General features: G+C 45.3%; 1 protein-coding gene across 1 annotated transcript in view; it reads left to right on the forward strand.

Moving 5' to 3' along the window:
- Positions 1 to 24,062, forward strand: part of SPAG17 (sperm associated antigen 17) — a gene marked incomplete in the record, with an annotated part of 227,908 nt that overhangs the window by 79,065 nt on the left and 124,781 nt on the right. The window contains 1 exon segment of the mRNA XM_073614557.1: positions 1,556 to 1,615. Coding sequence (XP_073470658.1) covers positions 1,556 to 1,615 — 60 coding nt within the window.

Here is a 24,062-nt window from a genome sequence, read left to right on the forward strand (position 1 = left end):
AAAGAAATTATTGATAAAAAAAAAAAAAAAAAACCTGAAAAATAATAGCAAAGGGGAAAAGGAGTTAATTGGGGATAACTGAGGATTAATAATCCTGTATAAAAATGATGATAATAATAATAATAATAAATTAAATAGGAAAATACTTTTTCATGGGGGAAAACTGGAGGTGGGGGGGGGGGGGGCTTAAAGGCAAAGATCACCTTCACCCAAAAAATTGCCTATGCAGATAAGGGGTGCCTGTAGATAAAAACAAACTGTGCAGCTTTGAACAAAGTTGAATTAATGCCCTTGGTATAGGTATAGGTCATTTATGTATACCTGATGGAAAAACACTCAGAGACAGCAGGAAACAGATGGGAGGGGGAGCCAGGGCTGGGATCAGGAACAAGAGGAGTAGATAAGAAGCAGTAAGGCACAGGATGCTGGGCAGGAGCAAGATCAAGGTCAGGATCAGAATTAACGGCATGCAGTCCCTGGAAGCAGAGCACTGGAGGGAGAGGCACTAGTAGTGAAGGACCTAAATACTGTCCCAGCAGCCAGAATCAGGTGGAAACTGATTACTGGGATCTGCTGACTGCTGGGAGATACCTGCTGGTGGACAGCACAGTGCCACCAGCAGGTGATCCAGGTCCTGACATGTATTGAAATGGGTGTGACCCAGCCAGGTAAGAGGTACGGCATTTTTCTTTGTCTTGCGGTGGGACTACACTGGAATAACCACCCAACACAGTTCTACTGGCCCTCTCACACGATCTGGTGCACTTTGTCCGCAGCAAGGGTGCAGCATAGTGTACCCGTGCTTTTCTTGCAGGTTAGCTGCGCTTTGCCATAGACTTCTATTTTGTCCCACAGTTTCGGTACACTTTCAGAAAGCACACCAAAACTGTCTATGGCAAGGTGCAGCTAACACGCAAGAAAATTACGTATATGCTACGCTGCACCTGGGCTGTGGGAGAAGTGCATCAGGGACCTTAGTGAGAGGGACTTTAGGGCCAGTGGAACTGCGTTGGGCAGCTATTCCAGTGTAGTCCCACCGCAAGACAAGGAAAAATGCCGTATTTCCTACCTGGTCGGTTCACACCCGTTTCGGTATGTATCAAGGCCTGGATCACCTGCTGGTGGCACTGTGCTTCCCAGAACGGAAGGTTGTAGTTCCGGTGTCCACCAGCAGGTGTCTCCCAGCAGAACCCAGTAATAGTTTTCCACCTGATGCTGGCTGCTGGGATGGTATTTAGGTCCTCCGCTACTAGTGCCTCTCCCTCCAGTGTTTTGCTCTGCCTCCCACACTGCGGGAGGAAATGCACCGGATTGGATGAAATGGGCCCATGTGTTACTAAACTGCAGCAGAGAAAAATAAGGTCTCCTGCCCTGCCAGACAAGGACTGCCCTGTGTGTGCCAGAGGTGCGTAAATCTCAAGACTGGATGGACAGGAATGCAAATCCTTTGGGCAGGTAAAGCAGCTCCTATATATGTATTTCATCTTTGCTCTTATATGAAGAACTTTCAGACTGACTGTCCCTTTAACACTGTCTGTATTTATTTACTGTTTAGGTCCATGAGCTGGGCAATCCCAAGATCAAGAAATTAAAGGACGCCCCCCTGTATTACGAGGTAAGGAGAGCGCGTTTTTCGGGCCGCTCGTGCGATCACAGAGCAGATCTGCGTCTTGCAATGTTTGAGCGTAAATGTACAAACTCGTAAAGTTTATTCGTAGCGGCCCTCACAAAACCTTCTATTAACAATCTCACAGAGCCCCCCCCCCCCCCCCCCGGGGCCCGCACATCGCTCCATACCAAAATATTGTGTTTGCGTTTTCACCCGGACATGCCCCATAAATTTTAATGCATCTCAGTTTTAAGCCAATATATAAAAATACGGCTTTTTTTCTCTGCGGTCAGGAAAAAGGGGGGTGGGGGGAAGGGAGGGAGGGGGGGGGGTGCTGTAACCAACCCCCCCAGGACTCATTTAACACATACTCGATTGTTAAGTTTATTGGTTTAACTCCGCATTTCCCGGACCGATCTCCTGCACAAGTCGGGGTTTACAGGTTATTTATGGGCTTGTGATTTGGAAAAAAAGAGAAAAAAGCGGTGTGTGTGCGTTAGACTGTTCTCCATCAAAGGGGGTAATTGGCTCAGGCAAAAGGTCTGCAGGATCCTGACTCTAATTACAGCAGCTACCAGGCCCGGCCGGCATGGCGGAAGACTGGCGAGAGGGCGAACGGCGCTCCTTGTGCGCTTTTTGTTCTTTTCATCAATACTCCTCTTGCTTGTTTGGCGTTTTTTTAATGATTTACAGTGCCTTGAAAAAGTATTCATACCCCTTGAAATTTTCCACATTTTGTCATGTTACAACCAAAAACGTAAATGTATTTTATTGGGATTTTATTTGATAGACCAACACAAAGTGGCAGATAATTGTGAAGTGGAAGGAAAATGATAAATGATACAAATAAATATGTGAAAAGTGGGGGGGGGGGGGGGGATTGTATTCAGCCCCCCCACTCTGATATCCCTAACTAAAATCTAGTGGAAACAATTGCCTTCAGAAGTTGCCTAATTAGTAAATAGAGTCCACCTGTGTGTAATTTGATCTCAGTATAAATACGGCTGTTCTGTGAATCCCTCAGAGGTTTATTAGAGAACCTTAGAGAACAAACAGCATCATGAAGGCCAAGGAACACACCAGACAGGTCAGGGATAAAGTTGTGGAGAAGTATAAAGCAGGGTTAGGTTATAAATAAAATCTCCCAAGCTTTGAACATCTCACGGAGCTCTGTTCAATCCATCATCCGAAAATGGAAAGAGTATGGCACAACTGCAAACCTACCAAGACATGGCTGTCCACCTAAACTGACCGGCCGGGCAAGGAGAGCATTCATCGGAGAAGAGCCAAGAGGTCCATGGTAACTCTGGAGGAGCTGCAGAGATCCACAGCTCAGGTGGGAGAATCTGTCCACAGGACAACTATTAGTCGTGTTCTCCACAAATCTGCCTTTTATGGAAGAGTGACAAGAAGAAAGACATTGGTGAAAGAAAGTCATAAGAAGTCCTGTTTGTAGTTTGTGAGAAGCCATGTGGAGGACACAGCAAACATGTGGAGGAAGGTGATCTGGTCAGATGAGACCAAAATTCAACTTTATGGCCTAAAAGCAAAACGCTATGTGTGGGGGAAAACTAACACTGCACATCACCCTGAACACACCATCCCCACCGTGAAACATGGTGGTGGCAGCATCATGTGGTGGGGATGCTTTTCTTCAGCAGGGACAGGGAAGCTGGTTAGAGTTGATGGGAAGATGGATGGAGACAAATACAGGACAATCTTAGAAGAAGACCTGTTAGAGTCTACAAAAGACTTGAGACTGGGGCGGAGGTTCACCTTCCAGCAGGACAACGACCCGAAACATACAGCCAGAGCTACAATGGAATGGTTTAGATCAAAGCATATTCATGTGTTAGAATGGCCCAGTCACAGTCCAGACCTAAATCACATTGAGAATCTGTGGCAAGACTTGAAAATTGCTGTTCACAGACACTCTCCATCCAATCTGACAGAGCTTGAGATATTTTACAAAGAAGAAGAATGGGCAGAAATGTCCCTCTCTAGATGTGCAAAGCTGGTAGAGACATCCCCAAAAAGACTTGCAGCTGTAATTGTAGAGAAAGGGGGTTCTACAAAGTATTGACTCCGGGGGGCGCCATACAAATGTACCCCCCCCCACACTTTTCACATATTTATTTGTATCATTTATCATTTTCCTTCCACTTCACAATTATGTGACACTTTGTGTTGGTCTATCACATAAAATCCCAATAAAATACATTTACGTTTTTGGCTGTAACATCACAAAATGTGGGAAACTTCAAGGGGTATGAATACTTTTTCAAGGCACTGTACATGTAATGTAATGCAGAAAGTTTGGAGTTTAAGTGATCCCCTTCGTTGGATAATATAGAACTATTCGTCCCGTGAAATTGTATAATGCAGGCAAAATCTAATGTTACTGGGCTATTTACCCTCCGGGTCAGATGTTCTTCATTCATACTGTGCAATTCGTTTTCAGCCCAATTATAAATTCGGACAAATTTTTGTTTTTTTCGGAGACTCTTGGTTTTTCGGAATCTCCGAATGAAATAGTAAAGAATTTTGTTGAAGTTTTAGTTTTGTATATTCGTTTTTAAGCAATTCCAAATTTTCGCAACGATTCGAATTCGGATCAGTATAAATACGATCGACCGATTCAAATTCCGTGTGAAGAATAGCTGGTTGTTAACCACTTCCCACCCAGCCCAATTCTGGCCTTGTTTCTTGCTAGAAAATTTTATATAGAACCCCCAAAACATTATATATGTTTTTTTTTTAGCAGAGACCCTAGTGAATACAATGGCGGTCATTGCAACTTTTTATCTTGCACGGTATTTGCGCAGCAATTTTTCAAACGCATTTTTTTTGGAAAAAAAAAAAAAATTTTCGTGCTTTAAAAAAAAAAAAAAAAAACAGTAAAGTTAACCCAATTTTTTTTTTTGCATAATGTGAAAGGTGAAGTTGCGCTGAGTAAATAGACACCCAACATGTCACACTTCAAAATTGCGCACGCTTGTGGAATGGCACCAAACTTCGCTACTTAAAAATCTCCATAGGCGACGCTTTAAAATTTTTTACTGGTTACATGTTTTGAGTTACAGAGGAGGTCTAGTGATAGAATTATTGCTCTCGCTCTAACGATCGCGGCGATACCTCACATGTGTGGTTTGAACACCGTTTTTATATGTGGGCGGGACTTACGTATGCGTTCGCTTCTGCGTGCGAGCTCACGGGGACAGGGGCGCTTAAAAAAAAAAATTGTTTTTTTTTTTCTATCATTAATTTTACTTTAGATCTTTTATTTTGACACTTTAAAAAAAAAAAAAAAAATTTGATCACTTTTATTCCTATTACTGTGAATGTAAACATCCCTTGTAATAGGGATATGACATGACAGGTCCTCTTCACAGTGAGATATGAAGGTCTATAAGACTCCACATCTCACCTCTAGGCTGGGAAGCCTGAAATCCCCCAAAAAATTAACGATCGCCAAGGCGGCGCCGTTTGTTTGAATGCAGAGGCCGGCCGTGACGTCATAACATCGCACCCGACCTCCGAACGATCGTAGAAACTCCGGCGACCATCTGGTCCGCCATAAATCTCTATGGTAAACATCCGGGGCCGGCAGATCCGTTCTCCGACTCACCGACCGCAGAGGTGAGTTGGTAGAAGCACCGGAGGGTGGCGGGAGGGGGTGGGGGGACGTCCCCTCTCGCCGCCCGTAAGAACGATCAAGTGGCTGACCAGCTGCTCTGATCATTCTTATGGTGAAGGGAATCCCAGGCTGAAGAATCAGATATCTGAACAATGTCTGTAGCTGCCCCCGTCATTCAGATATCACCGGACAAAGCCAAGGACGTCATATGACGGCCGCCATCGGCGAGTGGTTAAGGAGCGGCTCAGGATTGATTAGTCCTTAACAATCGATTTATTAATCAGCTGTCAGCGGCTTCCCTTCTGACAGCTGAATGTAAACAGAATTGCTGGAAAATAAAAAATCAGAGAATAAAAAAAAAACACATGGCACCCCCCCCCAAATCCATGCCAAGCCCTTCGGGTCTGGTATGGATTTTAAGGGGAACCCCACACCAAAATAAAAAAAAACTGCCATAGGGTCCCCCCAAAATCCTTACCAGACCCTTATTCGAACATGCAGCCCGGCAGTATCCCATCTCTGCCTGAACAATGTTTTTAAACAATACTACTTTGTAGCTCTCTATTTCCCACCCAAACTATGTTTATAAAGATTGTTACTTTGTATCTCTCTGTCTCCTTAATGATCGATTTTTATAAACAATGTCACTTTATAAACATTGTTCAGGCAGAGAAAGAGATACAAAATAACATTGTTTATAAACGTCGATCATTAAGGAAACAGAGAGATACAAAGTAACAATCTTTATAAACATTGTTTGGGTGGGAAATAGAGAGCTACAAAGTAACATTGTTTATAAACATTGTTCAGGCAGAGATAGAGATACAAACAATGTTACTTTGTAGCTCTCTATCTCTTGTCTGAACAATGTTTATAAAACAATGTTACTTTGTAGCTCTCTATCTCTTGTCTGAACAATGTTTATAAGCAATGTTACTTTGATCAAACGGGAGAGAGAGATACAAAGTAACATTGTTTATAAACATTATTCAGACAAGAGATAGAGAGCTACAAAGTAACATTGTTTATAAACATTGTTCAGGCAGAGATAGAAATACAAAGCAACATTGTTTATGCAGAAGATAGAGAGATACAAAGTAACATTGTTTATAAACATTGATCAGACAGGAGATATAGAGATACAAAGTAACATTGTTTATAAACATTGATCAGACAGGAGATAGAGAGATACAAAGTAACATTGTTTATAAACATTGATCAGACAGGAGATATAGAGATACAAAGTAACATTGTTTATAAACATTGATCAGACAGGAGATAGAGAGATACAAGTAACATTGTTTATAAACATTGATCAGACGAGAGAGAGAGAGAGAGATACAATGTTTATAAACAATAGAGAGATACAAAGTAACATTGTTTATAAACATTGATCAGACAGGAGATATAGAGATACAAAGTAACATTGTTTATAAACATTGATCAGACAGGAGATAGAGAGATACAAAGTAACATTGTTTATAAACATTGATCAGACAGGAGATATAGAGATACAAAGTAACATTGTTTATAAACATTGATCAGACAGGAGATAGAGAGATACAAGTAACATTGTTTATAAACATTGATCAGACGGGAGAGAGAGAGATACAATGTTTATAAACAATGTTACTTTTATCTCTCTTTCTCCCATCTGATCAATGTTTATAAACAATGTTACTTTGTAGCGCTCTATCTTCTGCATAAACAATGTTACTTTGTATCTCTATCTCCTGCATGAACAATGTTTGTAAACATGTGTCAGATTGTCTTTTTTAATAGCACTGGAGGAGGTTTGGCCCTTCTATTAATATTGGGACAAGCTCATTGATGGTTTTTAGGATGCTGGCAGTCCTAGCAACCATTGACCTGGACAATGGAGTCTGCGGGGGGGGGTTTGAAGCAGAGACCATAGACAGCCTCTCCTGACCTTTAATCATTAGCGGTATGTACGCCGCTCCCTCCCTCACGTGACATCGGCCCTGGAACTTTGCCGGCACCATGGAAGGTCAGGAACTTCTCAAGGAACCCTCAGAAACCTCTGGAGGACCTCGGGTTGGGAAGGGCCGCTCTGTGTTATTAGATGGCGGCACATTTTACACCAAGTCAGCATTCTATACAGAACATCCAGTAAAGGGCCAGATGAAAGCGCTCCATGTTTTACGTCTTGTGTTTTATGGATCTTCGCTCCTACAGAACGACGCAAACCCACTCAGAGCCTTAAATCTGAAAATTACATCGGACCGTAATCCCGCTCTGCGCTCCTTTCACAGAATTAGCTAAAAACGCCGCCATAAACTTATTTTCAGACTTGGCGCGTTTATAGTGATGCCAAAAATGTGAGTTTTATTAGAGGTTTTGTGTGCCGTCGTGGGCTGTTTTTATGTTTTACTGCTTGTTTTTTGTACTTTTTATTTTTATCCTCCATATAATGTGAGGCTCTTGGTGGAGACGACATTAAATAGCTCAGGCAGCTTTAAGCGCTGGTTCACACAGGGGCAACACGACTTACAGCGCGACTTAGCAAGGCGACTTCAGCGCGACTTCAGCGCGACTTCAGCGCGACTTCAGCGTGACTTGGGGCGACTTACAAGGCGACTTCAAGTCGCCTCCAAGACAGGCGACTTTCCAGTGGCCAATCAAACTACAATCCGCTCTGGGGGAGGGAGGGGTTTGCTTGAAAAAAACATCTTCTCTTCCTGTGAAGTCGCTTCACTATAGACCACGATCCGACTTGTAGGCGACTTCCATTGAAATCAATGGGTACAAGTCGCCTACAAGTCGCCTTGAAGTAGTACAGGGACCTTTTCTGAAGTCGGAGCGACTTCAGTAGCGTACATATAGACGGCTCTCATTCACTTACATGGACTTTCAGATGTCAAGCGACTTGGGGCGACTTGAGGTCTGACAAGTCGGATCCCAAGTCGCGGTAGTGTGAACCGGCACTAAAGGGACAGTCACACATTTCATAAATAGAATCAAAGTGACGTGACGGGAGCATTTCAACCGCAGAGACTATAAACGTTTTATTACCTGTTCATCTGTTATTCTTCTGCTTCCTGTAATAAGGTGACAACTCTGTTTTATTCTGCTTTGAAATCAGACAGTAGCGTTGTCACCCTGTGGGTAGGGTAGTCTTACGTGGACATTTAAAGGCACATTCCACCTTTTACCAAAAATCTTTTTTGCATTTGAGTCGACCACAGTGCATTGACATCATATGCAGCCACTCTGCCCATCATATGCAGCCAACTGTGCCCATCATATGCAGCCAACTGTGCCCATTATATGCAGCCAACTGTGCCCATCATATGCAGCCAACTGTGCCCATCATATGCAGCCACTATGCCCATCATATGCAGCCAACTGTGCCCATCATATGAAGACTCTGTGCCCATCATATGATATGCAGACTCTGTGCCCATCATCTGCAGCCAACTGTACCCATCATATGCAGCCAACTGTGCCCATCATATGCAGCCAACTGTGCCCATCAAATGCAGCCAACTGTGCCCATCATATGCAGCCAACTGTGCCCATCATATGCAGCCAACTGTGCCCATCATATGCAGCCAACTCTGCCCATTATATGCAGCCAACTGTGCCCATCATATGCAGCCAACTGTGCCCATCATATGCAGCCAACTGTGCCCATCATATGCAGCCAACTGTGCCCATCATATGCAGCCAACTGTGCCCATCATATGCAGCCAACTGTGCCCATCATATGCAGCCAACTCTGCCCATTATATGCAGCCAACTGTGCCCATCATATGCAGCCAACTGTGCCCATTATATGCAGCCAACTGTGCCCATCATATGCAGCCAACTGTGCCCATCATATGCAGCCACTATGCCCATCATATGCAGCCAACTGTGCCCATCATATGAAGACTCTGTGCCCATTATATGATATGCAGACTCTGTGCCCATCATCTGCAGCCAACTGTGCCCATCATATGCAGCCAACTGTGCCCATCATATGCAGCCAACTGTGCCCATCATATGCAGCCAACTGTGCCCATCATATGCAGCCAACTCTGCCCATCATATGCAGCCAACTGTGTCCATCATATGCAGCCGCTGTGCCCATCATATGCAGCCACTGTGCCCATCATATGCAGCCAACTCTGCCCATCATATGCAGCCAACTCTGCCCATCATATGCAGCCAACTCTGCCCATCATATGCAGCCAACAATGCCCATCATATGCAGCCAACTGTGCCCATCATATGCAGCCACTGTGCCCATCATATGCAGACTCTGTGCTCAGCAAATGCAGCCAACTGTGCCCATCATATGCAGCCAACTGTGCCCATCATATGCAGCCAACTGTGCCCATCATATGCAGCCAACTGTGCCCATCATATGCAGCCTCTGTGCCCATCATATGCAGACTCTGTGCTCAGCAAATGCAGCCAACTGTGCCCATCATATGCAGCCAACTGTGCCCATCATATGCAGCCAACTGTGCCTATCATATGCAGACTCTGTGCCCATCATATGCAGCCAACTGTGCCCATCATATGCAGCCTCTGTGATCATCAAATGCAGCTAACTGTGCCCATCATATGCAGCCAACTGTGCCCATCATATGCAGCCAACTGTGCCCATCATATGCAGCCAACTCTGCCCATCATATGCAGCCAACTCTGCCCATCATATGCAGCCAACTGTGTCCATCATATGCAGCCGCTGTGCCCATCATATGCAGCCACTGTGCCCATCATATGCAGCCAACTCTGCCCATCATATGCAGCCAACTCTGCCCATCATATGCAGCCAACAATGCCCATCATATGCAGCCAACTGTGCCCATCATATGCAGCCACTGTGCCCATCATATGCAGACTCTGTGCTCAGCAAATGCAGCCAACTGTGCCCATCATATGCAGCCAACTGTGCCCATCATATGCAGCCAACTGTGCCCATCATATGCAGCCAACTGTGCCCATCATATGCAGCCAACTGTGCCCATCATATGCAGCCAACTGTGCCCATCATATGCAGCCTCTGTGCTCAGCAAATGCAGCCAACTGTGCCCATCATATGCAGCCAACTGTGCCCATCATATGCAGCCAACTGTGCCTATCATATGCAGACTCTGTGCCCATCATATGCAGCCAACTGTGCCCATCATATGCAGCCTCTGTGATCATCAAATGCAGCTAACTGTGCCCCATCAATTGCAGCCACCGCCCGCCCGCCCGCTGTCTGCCCGGCACCTACTCCATTGTGGTGGTGGGTCAGACGGCGAGCTGTGGGACGGGTAGCGGGGCGATGGATGCTGTGTCCTCCGTGCGTGTCTTCTTCCTGTTTTGCTAGGCGGCCGACGGGATCGCCTCTGCCTTCAGGCAATCAGGTGCCCGGTATTACATCCGCTCCTCCTGATTGGCTGAGAGGCGGTTCTGTGTTAGCAAAGCAAATATTCATTTGCTTTGCTAACACACCTGGGTGCACTGCGAGCGCAATGGTTTGCGCTCGCAGTGCACCTTTTTTGAAGCCTATTAGAGCCTATGGCTCTCATCAGGTGCTTCAAAAACACCCCCCGCCGCTGTAAATCAGGCGCCTGATGCCCGAAAAGGGGCCGGACGCCTGAATGGGGGTGGCAGCGGCCACGGATAGATTCATGCAATGCAATGCATGAATCGATCCATTATACACAAAGAGGGTGGCTGGAGAGACAGGGGCGGTGCCCGCACGCCCTTAATGGATGCACCGCCACTGCACGGAAGGTGGAGGAGCGCAAGGTCTCCAACATCCACCAGCTCTGTGATGTCATCATGGAGGAGGGGAAGAGGACTCCAGTGACAACCTGTGAAGCTCTGGTGACCTCCATGCCCAAGAGGGTTAAGGCAGTGCTGGAAAATAATGGTGGCCACACAAAATATTGACACTTTGGGCCCAATTTGGACATTTTCACTTAGGGGTGTACTCACTTTTGTTGCCAGCGGTTTAGACATTAATGGCTGTGTGTTGAGTTATTTTGAGGGGACAGCAAATTTACACTGTTATACAAGCTGTACACTCACTACTTTACATTGTAGCAAAGTGTCATTTCTTCAGTGTTGTCACATGAAAAGATTTACAAAAATGTGAGGGGTGTACTTACTTTTGTGAGATGCTGTGTGTATATATTGACACACTCCCTCCCCCCTGGCTGACATGTCCCCTCCCCCTGGCTGACATGTCCCCTCCCCCTGGCTGACATGTCCCCTCCCCCTGGTTGACATGTCCCCTCCCCCTGACTGACATGTCCCCTCCCCCTAGTTGACACACTACCTCCCCCTGGTTGACACACACACCCTCCCCTGGCTGACATGTCCCCTCCCCCTGGCTGACATGTCCCCTCCCCCTGGTTGACACACACACCCTCCCCCTGGCTGACATGCCCCCTCCCCCTGGCTGACATGTCCCCTCCCCCTGGTTGACATACACGCTCCCCCTGGTTGACACACACACCCTCCCCCTGGCTGACATGCCCCCTCCCCCTGGCTGACATGTCCCCTCCCCCTGGTTGACATACACGCTCCCCCTGGTTGACACACACACCCTCCCCCTGGCTGACATGCCCCCTCCCCCTGGTTGACACCCTCCACCTGACTGACATGTCCCCTCCCCCTGGTTGACACATACCCTCCCCCTGACTGATATCCCCTCCCCCCTGTTAACACACACCCAGTTTATGTGGGTGTAAAGACAGGCGTCCCAATACTTTTGGTAATATACTGTATGTGGACCCAGCCTTAAAGTGTATCCTTATCTTCCTTCGGAAAGAAAATAGAACCGTTTGGTAAATTCTTTACATTTTAATGGAATTCAGCAAACATTTGTTTGCAGATTCATATATTTTTTCTGTTCTGAAGAAATTCCTACATGTTTTACTATAGAATGAAAAGGGTTTTCCGTTATTCTAGGCACCTGAACAATCTTGGTGTTGTAATGGGAAAAAGCTGCCACATCTGCATCTCTTTGGTAGTGGACGACTCTTAGAAGGTATCTCGCCAAAACTGAACTTCCTGTTGCAGGGGCTGTCTGACATGTGACTTGTAGCTCTGTGCAGGCTTCTGAACAAAGTCGGTAAGCAAGCATGGAGCTCCCTGCAGTGAACATGGCACATCCAGGTGGCTATACTTCAGGGCCGAGACATTTTATTCTTTCTGTCAGTTTTAGAAGATCTGTACATCTACAAACTGAAATTCCATTGGACTTTGATTTAACCCTATAAAACTCCAAAGTGAGATATTTGATTGGAGTCATTTTTTGGGTTGTCATCTGGCCACGGGCCTCCAGAGGAAGACTTTATGGTTGTCATCTGGCCACGGGCCTCCAGAGGAAGACTTTATGGTTGTCATCTGGCCACGGGCCTCCAGAGGAAGACTTTATGGTTGTCATCTGGCCACGGGCCTCCAGAGCAAGACTTTATGGTTGTCATCTGGCCACGGGCCTCCAGAGGAAGACTTTATGGTTGTCATCTGGCCACGGGCCTCCAGAGGAAGACTTTATGGTTGTCATCTGGCCACGGGCCTCCAGAGGAACACCTTACGGTTGTCATCTGGCCACGGGCCTCTAGAGGAACACCTTACAGTTGTCATCTGGCCACGGGCCTCCAGAGGAAGACTTTATGGTTGTCATCTGGCCACGGCCTCCAGAGGAAGACTTTATGGTTGTCATCTGGCCTTGGGCCACTCTCTGAAGAGCACTTCCCGTGATCGGTGGCTGGAGATGTCCTCTGTGGATGGAGTCCAGTTGGGAACACACAGAACAACCCCCCAAAGTATGAAATATTGGAGCGCTTAGGATCTCGTATCTCTACCGCCCCTCCATGGCGCGTCTAATCCCGCTCATATGGAAGACATTGCGGAATTTCTTTCAGGCCTCGCTAGAAGGCAGCAGCAAGCATATGTTCCCATCAGGGGGCCCGAAGACAGGGGGGCCCGAGGCTCTGGAAGATGGGAACTGTACACAGGCCAAAATTACACATCTGATGGATGATATGATAATTATTACCAGCAAGAACACACACAGAGCACAGAGCAATATCTGTCTGTCCTTATCTGTCTACATATATGTCTATAACGAGAATTGCAGAGAAGTGGTACTGTGCCGAGTCCATACATCCAGAATAAGAACAGATACCGAGAATTACACCCGGCATACAGGACAAGAGAAGTGGTACTGTGCAGAGTCCATACATACAGAATAAGAACAGATACCGAGAATTACACCCAACATACAGGACAGGAGAAGCAGTACTGTGCAGAGTCCATACATACAGAATAAGAACAGATACAGAGAACTATACCCGACATACAGGACAAGAGAAGTAGTACTGTGCAGAGTCCATACATACAGAATAAGAACATATACCGAGAATTACACCCGACATACAGGACAAGAGAAGTAGTACTGTGCAGAGGGTGTGGCTGCTTGTGGAGCAGCTGAAGTCTGTGTGGTGCTGAGCTCCTCTGATGTCTGGTACAAGCCCAGGGTTGGGCTCCCCTGGGCGGGGATCTCTCTCAGGAGAGTCCCAGGCTTTCCGGCCTACACAAGGACTGTCAGGTGAAGCTGTGGTTGGTGGTGAAGCCGGAGGACAGAGCTCTGGGAATGGGAAGACACTTGCAGAGACTGTAAGTAGACGTGGAAATGTTTGTATGAAAAGTACCGATAATACTGATAAAAGGAAGTCTGGAGATGTTATTCAGCAAAAGAGTTCTCAGTCCAGCCAGTCATTGCAGGCCCAGCAAGCCCAGCACAGTGCAGCTCAGTCTGTTCAGAGACATGTTATTATCACTCAGCACAGTCCAAACACTGGAAGTGCAACTCAAAGAACCCCTCAGAGTGGGGCTCATTCAGTCCAGCAACATATTAATACCACCCAGTACAGTCCAAGTTCTGGAAGCGTGATCCAATCCAGCCAGCCATTGCAAGCCCAGCACAGTGCAGCTCAGTCTGTTCAGAGACCTGTTATTGCTCAGCACAATCCAAACACTGGAAGTGCAACTCAATCCAGCCAGTCATTACAGTCAATGCAAACCCCGCAGAGTGGGGCTCATTCAGTCCAGGAATATACTAATACCACCCAGTACAGTCCAAGTTCTGGAAGTGTGATCCAATCCAGTCAGCCATTACAACCACAGCAAGCTCAGCAGAGTGCAGCTCATAGAGCTCAGAGTGGAGCAGAGACATCGGTTTCTCCCAGTACTCCTCGCAAATACACCAGAACCTCCTTAGAACAGAAAACCATTAAAGAGAACTTACAACAGTGTGTAATGGTGGGCAGCAGCCAGAGACGTTCATCGCGCTCTAAGTTGCAGCAGAATAAAGAGGAGGGTGGTAATAATTTTCTACAATCTGCCCCAGTGAAACCATCTACACCCAGCAGAGACCCTCAGACCAGCACTGGTAATGGGAAGGTGGATCAGGATTTCAAGCGTCCTGCAGCCGCGAAGCAGAAAGTGTTAAAGTCTGAACCTGCGCTGCACCTGGCTGACAAAATTCCTTTCCTGGTAAAAAGAATGGAGTCCCTGAGGAAAGCCAAGACTAAGATCCAGAAGCAGATTGACTGTGTTTATAGACTTAAAGCTGCCAACCCCAAGAAGGAAATTTTATATGACAGCAAACTGAACTCCCTGGGCATTGAACTGGCCGGCGTGTCAAAGGACATTGATGCTGTTCTGGAAGAACTGGGACCAGTGGCGGAGGTGTACCACAATCGTGATCGATTTGAGGCGGGATTGAGTGGAAGGATTGAGTCTTCTACAGAGTCAGACTCTGGGGATCCGGTCCAACGCACGCAGCCACCACACGTGTCTCCTGAAGGGAAGACTGTGCAGCCTCTGGAGGACAGTGAGGTTGGAGTAGATCCTCCTGCTGGACTTCCAGCTCTGGAGGGTGGTGGGAACATCAGTATAACCCAGCAGACATTTACAGTACAGGAGACTCAGAGGAGTGACATGGTGGACTCCCAGCACATGGATTGTGAGAACAGTGCTGCTGCCACTAGTACTCCTGGTGGGAGCCATGCTGGGGGGACTGGTGTTCATGGTGGGAGCCATGCTGGTGGGAGCCATGCTGGGGGGACTGGTGTTCATGGTGGGAGCCATGCTGGGGGGAGCCATGCTGGGGGGACTGGTGTTCATGTGGGGAGCCATGCTGGGGTGACTGGTGTTCATGGTGGGAGTAACACTGGGGTAACTAGTAATGATGATATGAGGTGCAGTGATGATGTCACTAATATTGATGTGGTGAATAATCCTGATGTTATCAATGCTGGTATATCTGAATGGGGTCATCAGCAGTCTGAGGGCTCTGAGAATGTAACGATGGAGGAGTCAGTTCAGAATAACTCTCAGGATTTCCCCCCTTTGGTAGATCCACCACCTGCTCCACAAGGGAATGCTGGTCCATCTGGTCATGTCCCTCCTCGGAATGCCTGGAGCCGTGGGGCCCCTTCTTTTTCCACCAGTAACAATTATACTGGTCAGGCCTTTAAGAGAAGGAATGTGGTCAGATTGAAGCATAGGGGTTCCAGAGAGGAGCTCCCTGATAGGAGGTTTGTAGTAAGGGAGTTGCTGTGTCATCAGATGGGGTTTGCTCCTGCAGACATACTGGCAGTCATCAATCTCCCTGACAGACAAGGTTATGATGTCAGCTTTAAGCTCATGTCTGACTTAGACAGGTTCTGGGCCAGTTTCAGTGGTTTGCGGGACAAAGAGGGTTGGAGGAATTTCATCTTTATTCCCATCTCCAAACCTGACACAGCAAATGTTACCATCATGTTCTGGAATGAGTCTGTGCCCCCCCAGGATGTTGTCATCTGGCTCAGAAGACATTGTGAAATGGTTTCTGAGTTGACAAAAACTAAAGACAGTGATGGGATCTGGACGGGTGGTTGGAGGGTTCTTGTTAAGTTGAGGCAAAGTAACAATGTTACCCATCACCTGCCAAACTCTTTTTTCATTGGGCGGGAGAGAGGAGTTTGCTTCTATGCAGGTCAGCCCAGGTTATGTTATAAATGTGGTAAATCTGGCCATGTGGCGAATGTTTGTACGATCCTGAAGTGTAATCTTTGTGGGGAGGTTGGCCACATCAGTTCTACCTGTGAGAAGGTTAAGTGCAATCTGTGTGGTGGGCTTGGCCATTTCCATAGGGATTGCCCGGAGGCCTTCCATAATAAGGATGGGGAATCTGCAGACAATGAATTGTTGGCTGCAGCAGAACAACTAGAGGAGGAAGCTTTAATGAATGGGGCTGTATTGACTAGGGAGGAGGTGGTCCCGGAGGTCCAGGAGACTACTCCTGGGCGGGCGGACAGTGTTCAGCAGGCTGAGGAGCAGCCGGCCCCACACTCCTCTTCTGTTCCAGTTCCTGTCTCTGTGAAGATCACTGGTCAGAAGAGGAGGAATAAAAAAGATAAGTCTACCCGTAAACCCGAAAGTGACTGGATATTAGTGCAGAAGTCAGCTAAAAAAGTGAAAGGGGCACCAGAAGTGGGTACGGCACTTTCCACCAATAGGTATGAAGCGTTATCGGATTCGGATGTGGGTTCCTATTCTCTGGAGGCCCAGGAACTGGAGCAGGAATTAAAAAGGGTGGGAAAAGAGTATGCGACTGGCTCAGAGGATGACCCGCCCACTAAAAGGCGTCCGCCCCCTGATCCTGGATCCGCAGAATCTGATATGGAAACTGGTAGTCAGCAGAGTGACTCCGATTCTGACTTATAATGGGGGTCTTATTTTTTCTCCTCTTTGCTGTGATGGCAGGTTTTTCTCTAAACATTGTCTCCAGCAATGTGAACAGCATTAAAAACAGGAGGACAAGGCATGCCGTTTTTGAACACCTCAGGTACCTGGATGCTGATGTCTATTTTTTACAAGAGACACATCTAACATCTGTTGGACTTATGCGGGAGGCAGAGAGGGAGTGGCACACAGGACCCTCATTTTGGTCTTTGGCTGTGGAGTCTTATGCAGGTGTTGCCATCCTTTTCAATACTAAGGATGTGACGGTGCATAGACTCACTGAGGTGTCAATGGGAAGATGTCTTATATTGGAGGTAACAATTCACGGCAGGAGACTCCGATTAATTAACATATATGGGCCTCAAACAATAGCAGGAAGAATTGGGTTATTTAATGATGTGAAATCATATCTTTTTACATCAGTCCCTGTGGTTATGGTAGGAGACTTTAATGTCACTAGGACATCAAGTGACCGTTCTTCTGGTAGGGTGGTGGGTAGTGACTCCAAAGTTCTTAATCGTATTATTTTGCAAACCGGTTTAAGTGATATTTTTGCACAAAATGGCAGGAAGCCAGGCTTCACCTTCTTTCGCGGTAATATCAAAAGCAGACTAGATATGGCACTGGTAAGTCCTACAGAATTGGTGACCAATATGAGTGAGAAGCTGGTACCTTACTCAGATCATGTGGCCCTTTACTTTTGTCTGGGAACCTGTAAGCATCCTGATATGGGCAGGGGGCTATGGAGGCTAAACTCTAATCTTTTAGAAGATGTATCTGTCCAGCAACAAGTACAGAACCTCTTGCAACACCATGATGAGAGACTAGACTTCTATGACTGTACTGCGGATTGGTGGGAGGATGTTAAAAAGGACATCTCTTCTCTCTTGAGGAAGTTGTCTGTTAAAATGGGGAAAAGTAGATATAGCTATTATCTCAGGCTGAGGAAAGAGCTGGAGTCGCTTTATTCTGGCGGGTTGGAGGCAGGGAGGAAGATTGATCAAGTAAAATCTGAGCTAAGTCAATATCAATATAGCAGATACAACTCCCTGGTATTTGAACGGGATTATGGATCCCCAGGGACACCTGATCCCTTTGAAAATTGTAGGGACAAGGTGACTAGGAAGTTAATGATGGGCCTGAAGGATTCCCAGGGGATTTTGCAGGAGTCTCAGGAGGGTATTCTGGGAGTGGTAAGATCATACTATGCTGACTTATTTCGGGAGAAGGGTTTGGATAAGAAGAAGATGGCACAGTTCTTAGATTCGGTTCCAGGTCCTGTTGTTGATAATTTGGATTTTTCTCCTTTGACAGCAGACATAACGGTGGAGGAAGTTAGGGAAGCTATTGATAAATTACGTCAAAAGAAGGCACCAGGACCTGATGGCATTACAGCTGAATTTTATAAGAAATTTAAAGAGCTCCTGGCTCCGATTCTTGTGGATGTGTTTAAAAGTTGTTTGGAGAAACGCCTGATGCCTCCATCCATGAGAGTATCATCCTTAGTTCTGCTGTTCAAGGGTAGAGAACCTAATGACATCAAGAATTGGAGGCCTATAGCCCTTTTAAATGTAGACCGGAAGATTCTGGCAAAAATATTATTTTCTAGGTTGAAGTGTTTTTCTCCAGCACTATTGACAGACTGTCAGTATGGCACGGTAAAAGGGCGGAATATTTATGGTGCTCTCATTTCCCTGAGGGAAGCTTTTGAGAGGTGTAAGGTTCTTAGGCATGGGAAGTATATGGTGAGTTTAGACCAAGCTAAAGCTTTTGACAGGGTTGACCATGGGTATCTGTGGGCGACTTTGTTAAAGTATGGTATCCCAAGGTTATTTGTTGATTGGCTGAGAACTTTATACTGGAAAGCTGAGAGTTTTCCACTTATCAATGGGTGGCAGGGCGGTACTTTTGGGGTTGAGGCTGGGGTGAGGCAGGGTTGCCCCTTGAGTCCCCTCTTATATGTTTTTGCCATTGATCCTTTTTTGAGATCACTGCAGGAGTGTGATTTTCGGGGGGTACCTGTGCCCCATGCCTCGGCCCTATCCGTATTCGCTTATGCGGATGATGTCACTGTAGTGGTGTCCACCTCCCATGAGGCCCAGTTGCTAGCAGCTTCCATTGGAACTTACTCTGAGGCCTCTGGGTCTCTTGTCAACTTTGAGAAGACTGAAGCTCTCTGGACACTGCAGGGTGATCCAGATTTTGATCTGCCCCAGTTTGCAAAAGCTTCAAGTTGTCTTAAGATCTTAGGGGTTAAGTTTGGAAGGGAAGATAATGCCAGGCTAAATTGGGAGGAGAAATTGGATGCTGGAAATGCAAGGGTTCAGCGATGGAAGAATTGCAAGTTGACCTACAGAGAAAGGGTCAAAATGTTGAAGAGGTACTTAATTCCTATCTTTCTATATGTCTCTATGGTTTTTCCGTTGCCAGAATCTTTCTCTGTAAGGCTCTTCAGTCTGTTTTTTCAGCTCTTCTGGGGTAATAGACTGAATCCAATAAAAAGAGGGGTTACTTACCTGCTGAACAAAGAGGGTGGGTTGAATATGATAAATCCTAAGGTGTTTTTTGATTCTCTGTTTCTTAAAGTTAATTTTGGGTGTTTGGACTCCGATGTTGGCCCTCCGTGGGTAAATAGTGTTAGGGCCTGGATATTGCCTCGTGCAGAGTCCTGGATGCGGGGCGGTTCTCTCAAGAGGAAGAGATGTACTCAGGGTTATCTCCCACCATATCTGGACTCAGCTCTGAAGTCTCTGAGGAGGTGGGGGATTGAGAAATCCTACCTTGAAAAAAGTCCAAGGAAATTGTTATACCGGAGGATCTGTAGGACCTTTTTCTGTTCTCCACTTGTACTCAGAGACTGCACTACAGCTGTTATGGAGGAAAGCTTAAAGTTGTTGAATAGCCCCAGATTACCCTCAAAGTTTCATGACATTGCCTGGCTGTCTCTCCATGGGAAGATGTATGTGAGGGGGAACATGAAAGGTCTGGCCGCATCTGAAAGGATCTGCCCTTTGGGCTGTAATCAGGAGGAGTCCATGGAGCATTTCTTGGTGGATTGTTGGGGAAGCCGTGAAGTCTGGAAGGAAGTAGCTGCTGGAGTTGGGATCCAAAGGTTGGAAAACCTAAGTTGCTCAGACAGGCTTTATGGTGTTCCCCCAACAATACACGGTGTAGATAGAGGGACAATGTACATCATCATTACCGTAGTCAAGTACTATCAATGGCATGCAAGGACTAAAGTTGCCATGCATAATGAACAGTTTATCTCCAGTAAAATTGCAGGTTTAGTGTTATCCGAGTTACGATGGATTAAGGGTTTGGAAATTAGGAAATGTTGGAGAAGTATAGACTTATGGAAAGGAGTCTTATTGTGACATTTGTTTCCTATTAATGCCCTTTTTTAACTGCTAAGTTTTTGACCTAAACAACATGTCAGTAATTGTTGTATTTATGTTATTTTAAGTCAGTCTGTTATTATGTATCTTGTTTGTTTTTACAAATAAAAATCTCCATACATACAGAATAAGAACAGATACCGAGAATTACACCCGACATCCAGGACAAGAGAAGTAGTACTGTGCAGAGTCCATACATACAGAATAAGAACAGATACAGAGAACTACACCCGACATACAGGACAAGAGAAGTAGTACTGTGCAGAGTCCATACATACAGAATAAGAACAGATACCGAGAATTACACCCGACATACAGGACAGGAGAAGCAGTACTGTGCAGAGTCCATACATACAGAATAAGAACATATACCGAGAATTACACCTGACATACAGGACAAGAGAAGTGGTACTGTGCAGAGTCCATACATACAGAATAAGAAGAGATACCAAGAATTACACCCGACATACAGGACAAGAGAAGTAGTACTGTGCAGAGTCCATACATACAGAATAAGAACATATACCGAGAATTACACCCGGCATACAGGACAAGAGAAGTGGTACTGTGCAGAGTCCATACATACAGAATAAGAACAGATACCGAGAATTACGGTAAAATACTGTATGATATATATAGGGGAGGCACAGGCACAGTATAATATCAGATCTAGGGGAGGCACTGGTATGGTATAATATATACGGGGGGTTAGAGATAATCTCAGGTATAGGAGGAGGTAGAAAGAAAGAATGTCACAGGTATAGAAGAGGTGGAGGTAGGGTAGAACCTCAGGTATAGGTACAGGATACATTTAGGTAAAGGAAGAGGTGCAGGTATGAAATAATCCAATGTTGGAGAAGGTACAGATATGGGATAATCTGCGGTATAGAGGGGGTACAGGTATGTGATAATCCCAGGTATAGGAGGATGTAGAGGTAAAGTATGATCTTGTGTATAGTGGAGGCATGGATATGGGATGATCTCAGGTATAGGAGGAGGTGTACAGGTAAAGTATAATCTTAGGTATAGAGAAGTCTCTATCCCAGATAATCTCTGGGATAGATGGGGTACAGGTATGAGATAATCCCAGGTATAGGAGGAGGTAGAAGGAAAGTATGATGACAGGTATAGTGGAGGCATGGACATGGGGTGATCTCAGGTGTAGGAGGAGATACAGGTATAGGATACTCTCAGGTGTTCTAGGAAGAAGAGGTATACATAATTTCAGATATAGGAGGAGGTACAGGTATTGGATAATGTCAGCGTTCGGGGGAGGTACATATATAATATCATTTTAGGTATAGGTGCAGGATATCTCAGGAATAGGAGCAAATACAGTTACAAAAATAATTTGATGATGAGGGGGATAATCTTAGGTATAGAAGAAGTATTGAATTTATTCTTCTCCTCAGTCTTCACGAGGGAATCGGGAGGCTTCAGTAACCAAAACTGCAGTGTTTATCCTCATGACACAACACAGGAAGCACCTCCATGGTTAACAGAGGACAGAATTAGACTTGGGAAACTTAACATTAATAAATCACAGGGACCAGATGGCTTGCATCCGAGGGTACTTAAGGAACTCAGTCAGGTAATTGCCAGACCATTGTTCCTAATTTTTACAAACATTCTACTGACTGGAATGATACCAGCTGATTGGAGAAAAGCCAATGATGTACCACCAATATTTAAAAAAGGGCCAAGATACATCCCTGGGAATTACAGACCAGTTAGCCTAACATCAATAGTATACAAGCTCTTTAAGGGGATGATAAGGGACTATATACAAGATTTTAGTAATGAGAAGGGTATCATTAGCAGTAATCAGCATGGATTTATGAAGAATTGTTCTTGCCTAACCAATCTACTAACCTTCTATGAGGAGGTGAGTTGCCATCTAGATAAAGGAAGGCCCGTAGACGTGGTGTATCTGGATTTTGCAAAAGTATTTGACACAGTTCTCCATAAACGTTTACTGTACAAAATAAGGTCCGTTTGCATTTACCATAGGGTGAGTACATGGATTGAAAACTGGCTACAAGGGCGTGTTCAGAGGGTGGTGATAAATGGGGAGTACTCAGAATGGTCAGGGGTGGGTAGTGGGGTCCCTCAGGGTTCTGTGCTGGGACCAATCCTATTTAATGTATTCATAAATGATCTGGAGGATGAGATAAAAAGCTCAATCTCAGTGTTTGGGGTAAGGTTGCACCGATATTAGTATCGGTTAGGTGCAGATACCGAGTATTTGCACAAGTATCGGTACTCGTGCAAATGCACCGATACCTGAAACCGATACTTTCAGGCTCGGTTCTTTGAGCTGTTGGTGGGTCTCCCCTGTTGACAGCTGCAGTGTTAAAGAAGTCCGGTAATTGGAGTTGTCAAAAAAAAAAGCAGCTGGCAATGTTTATTAACAACATTGCTCAGCCCTAAAACACTAAAATAAAAAGAAACATTGTTTCTTTTTGAATCTTTCTGTTTCTTCATCTGCAGATCAAAGGGATGAACAAATGTTCCTTCTGTTTAACACCTTATTAACCCTTCATTTACTCAAATCAGCCTTAATTAACTCCCTTTTCTCTTCCATTTAATTATTATTTTCTTGTTTTTGCCTATTTTATAAACAATAAACAATGAAAACTTTTTTTTTGTTTGCTTTGTTAGTGAATATTTTTACACATATATATTAACATATATTTACACATTTCACATTGAAAAAGCGCAAAATGAAAAAAAATATTTATCTATTTCATTTGTAAATAACTTTTCAATGCTTTGTACCATGGCTGACAGCTAAAGTAAAAACAAAACAGTTGCGGTAGGTATCGGTAATTGGTATCAGCGAGTACTAAAAAAAAGTATCCGTACTCCTTGTAAAAAAAATGGTATCGGTGCATCCCTAGTTTTTAGAAGATACTAAGCTAAGCAGGGCTATAGCTTCTCCGCAGGATGTGGAAACCTTGCAAGAAGATCTGAACAAATGAATGGGGTGGGCGACTACATGGCAAATGAGGTTCAATGTAGAAAAATGTAAAATAATGCATTTGGGTGGCAAAAATCTGAATGCAATCTATAGACTGGGGGGAGAACCTCTGGGGGAATCTAGGATGGAAAAGGACCTGGGGGTCCTAGTAGATGATAGGCTCAGCAATGACATGCAATGCCAAGCTTCTGCAAGCAAAGCAAACAGAATATTGGCATTAAAAAGGGGATCAACTCCAGAGATAAAACAATAATTCTTCCGCTCTACAAGACTCTGGTCCGGCCGCACCTGGAGTATAAAAAATAGGTGTACCCAGCACTCAGAGCATAACATTAAAAGTAAGAGTCCATAGTGTTTATGTTAAAGTCCTTGTTCAGGGAAAAAAACTGGAACCAGCCATGGTGTAGACAGAGACACAAGTTAGGTGAGCACAAACTAATCCTCCACCGAACATCAACACACCAGGCCTCTTACCAAAAAGAATGGACCACTAAATTACAGGTGGTCAAACGGTCATGATAAATCCTACAAACCAGTAGATAGGTACAGGTATGGGATAATCTCAGGTATAGGATAATCTCAGGTATAGGATAGTATCAGGTATAGGAGGAGGTACAGGTATAGGATAATCTCAGGCATAGGAGGAGGTACATGTATAGGATAGTATCATGTATAGGAGGAGGTACAGGTATAGGA

The sequence above is a fragment of the Aquarana catesbeiana genome, linkage group LG02 (genome assembly GCF_042186555.1).
Source record: "Aquarana catesbeiana isolate 2022-GZ linkage group LG02, ASM4218655v1, whole genome shotgun sequence".
In the NCBI taxonomy this organism is placed as follows: domain Eukaryota; kingdom Metazoa; phylum Chordata; class Amphibia; order Anura; family Ranidae; genus Aquarana; species Aquarana catesbeiana.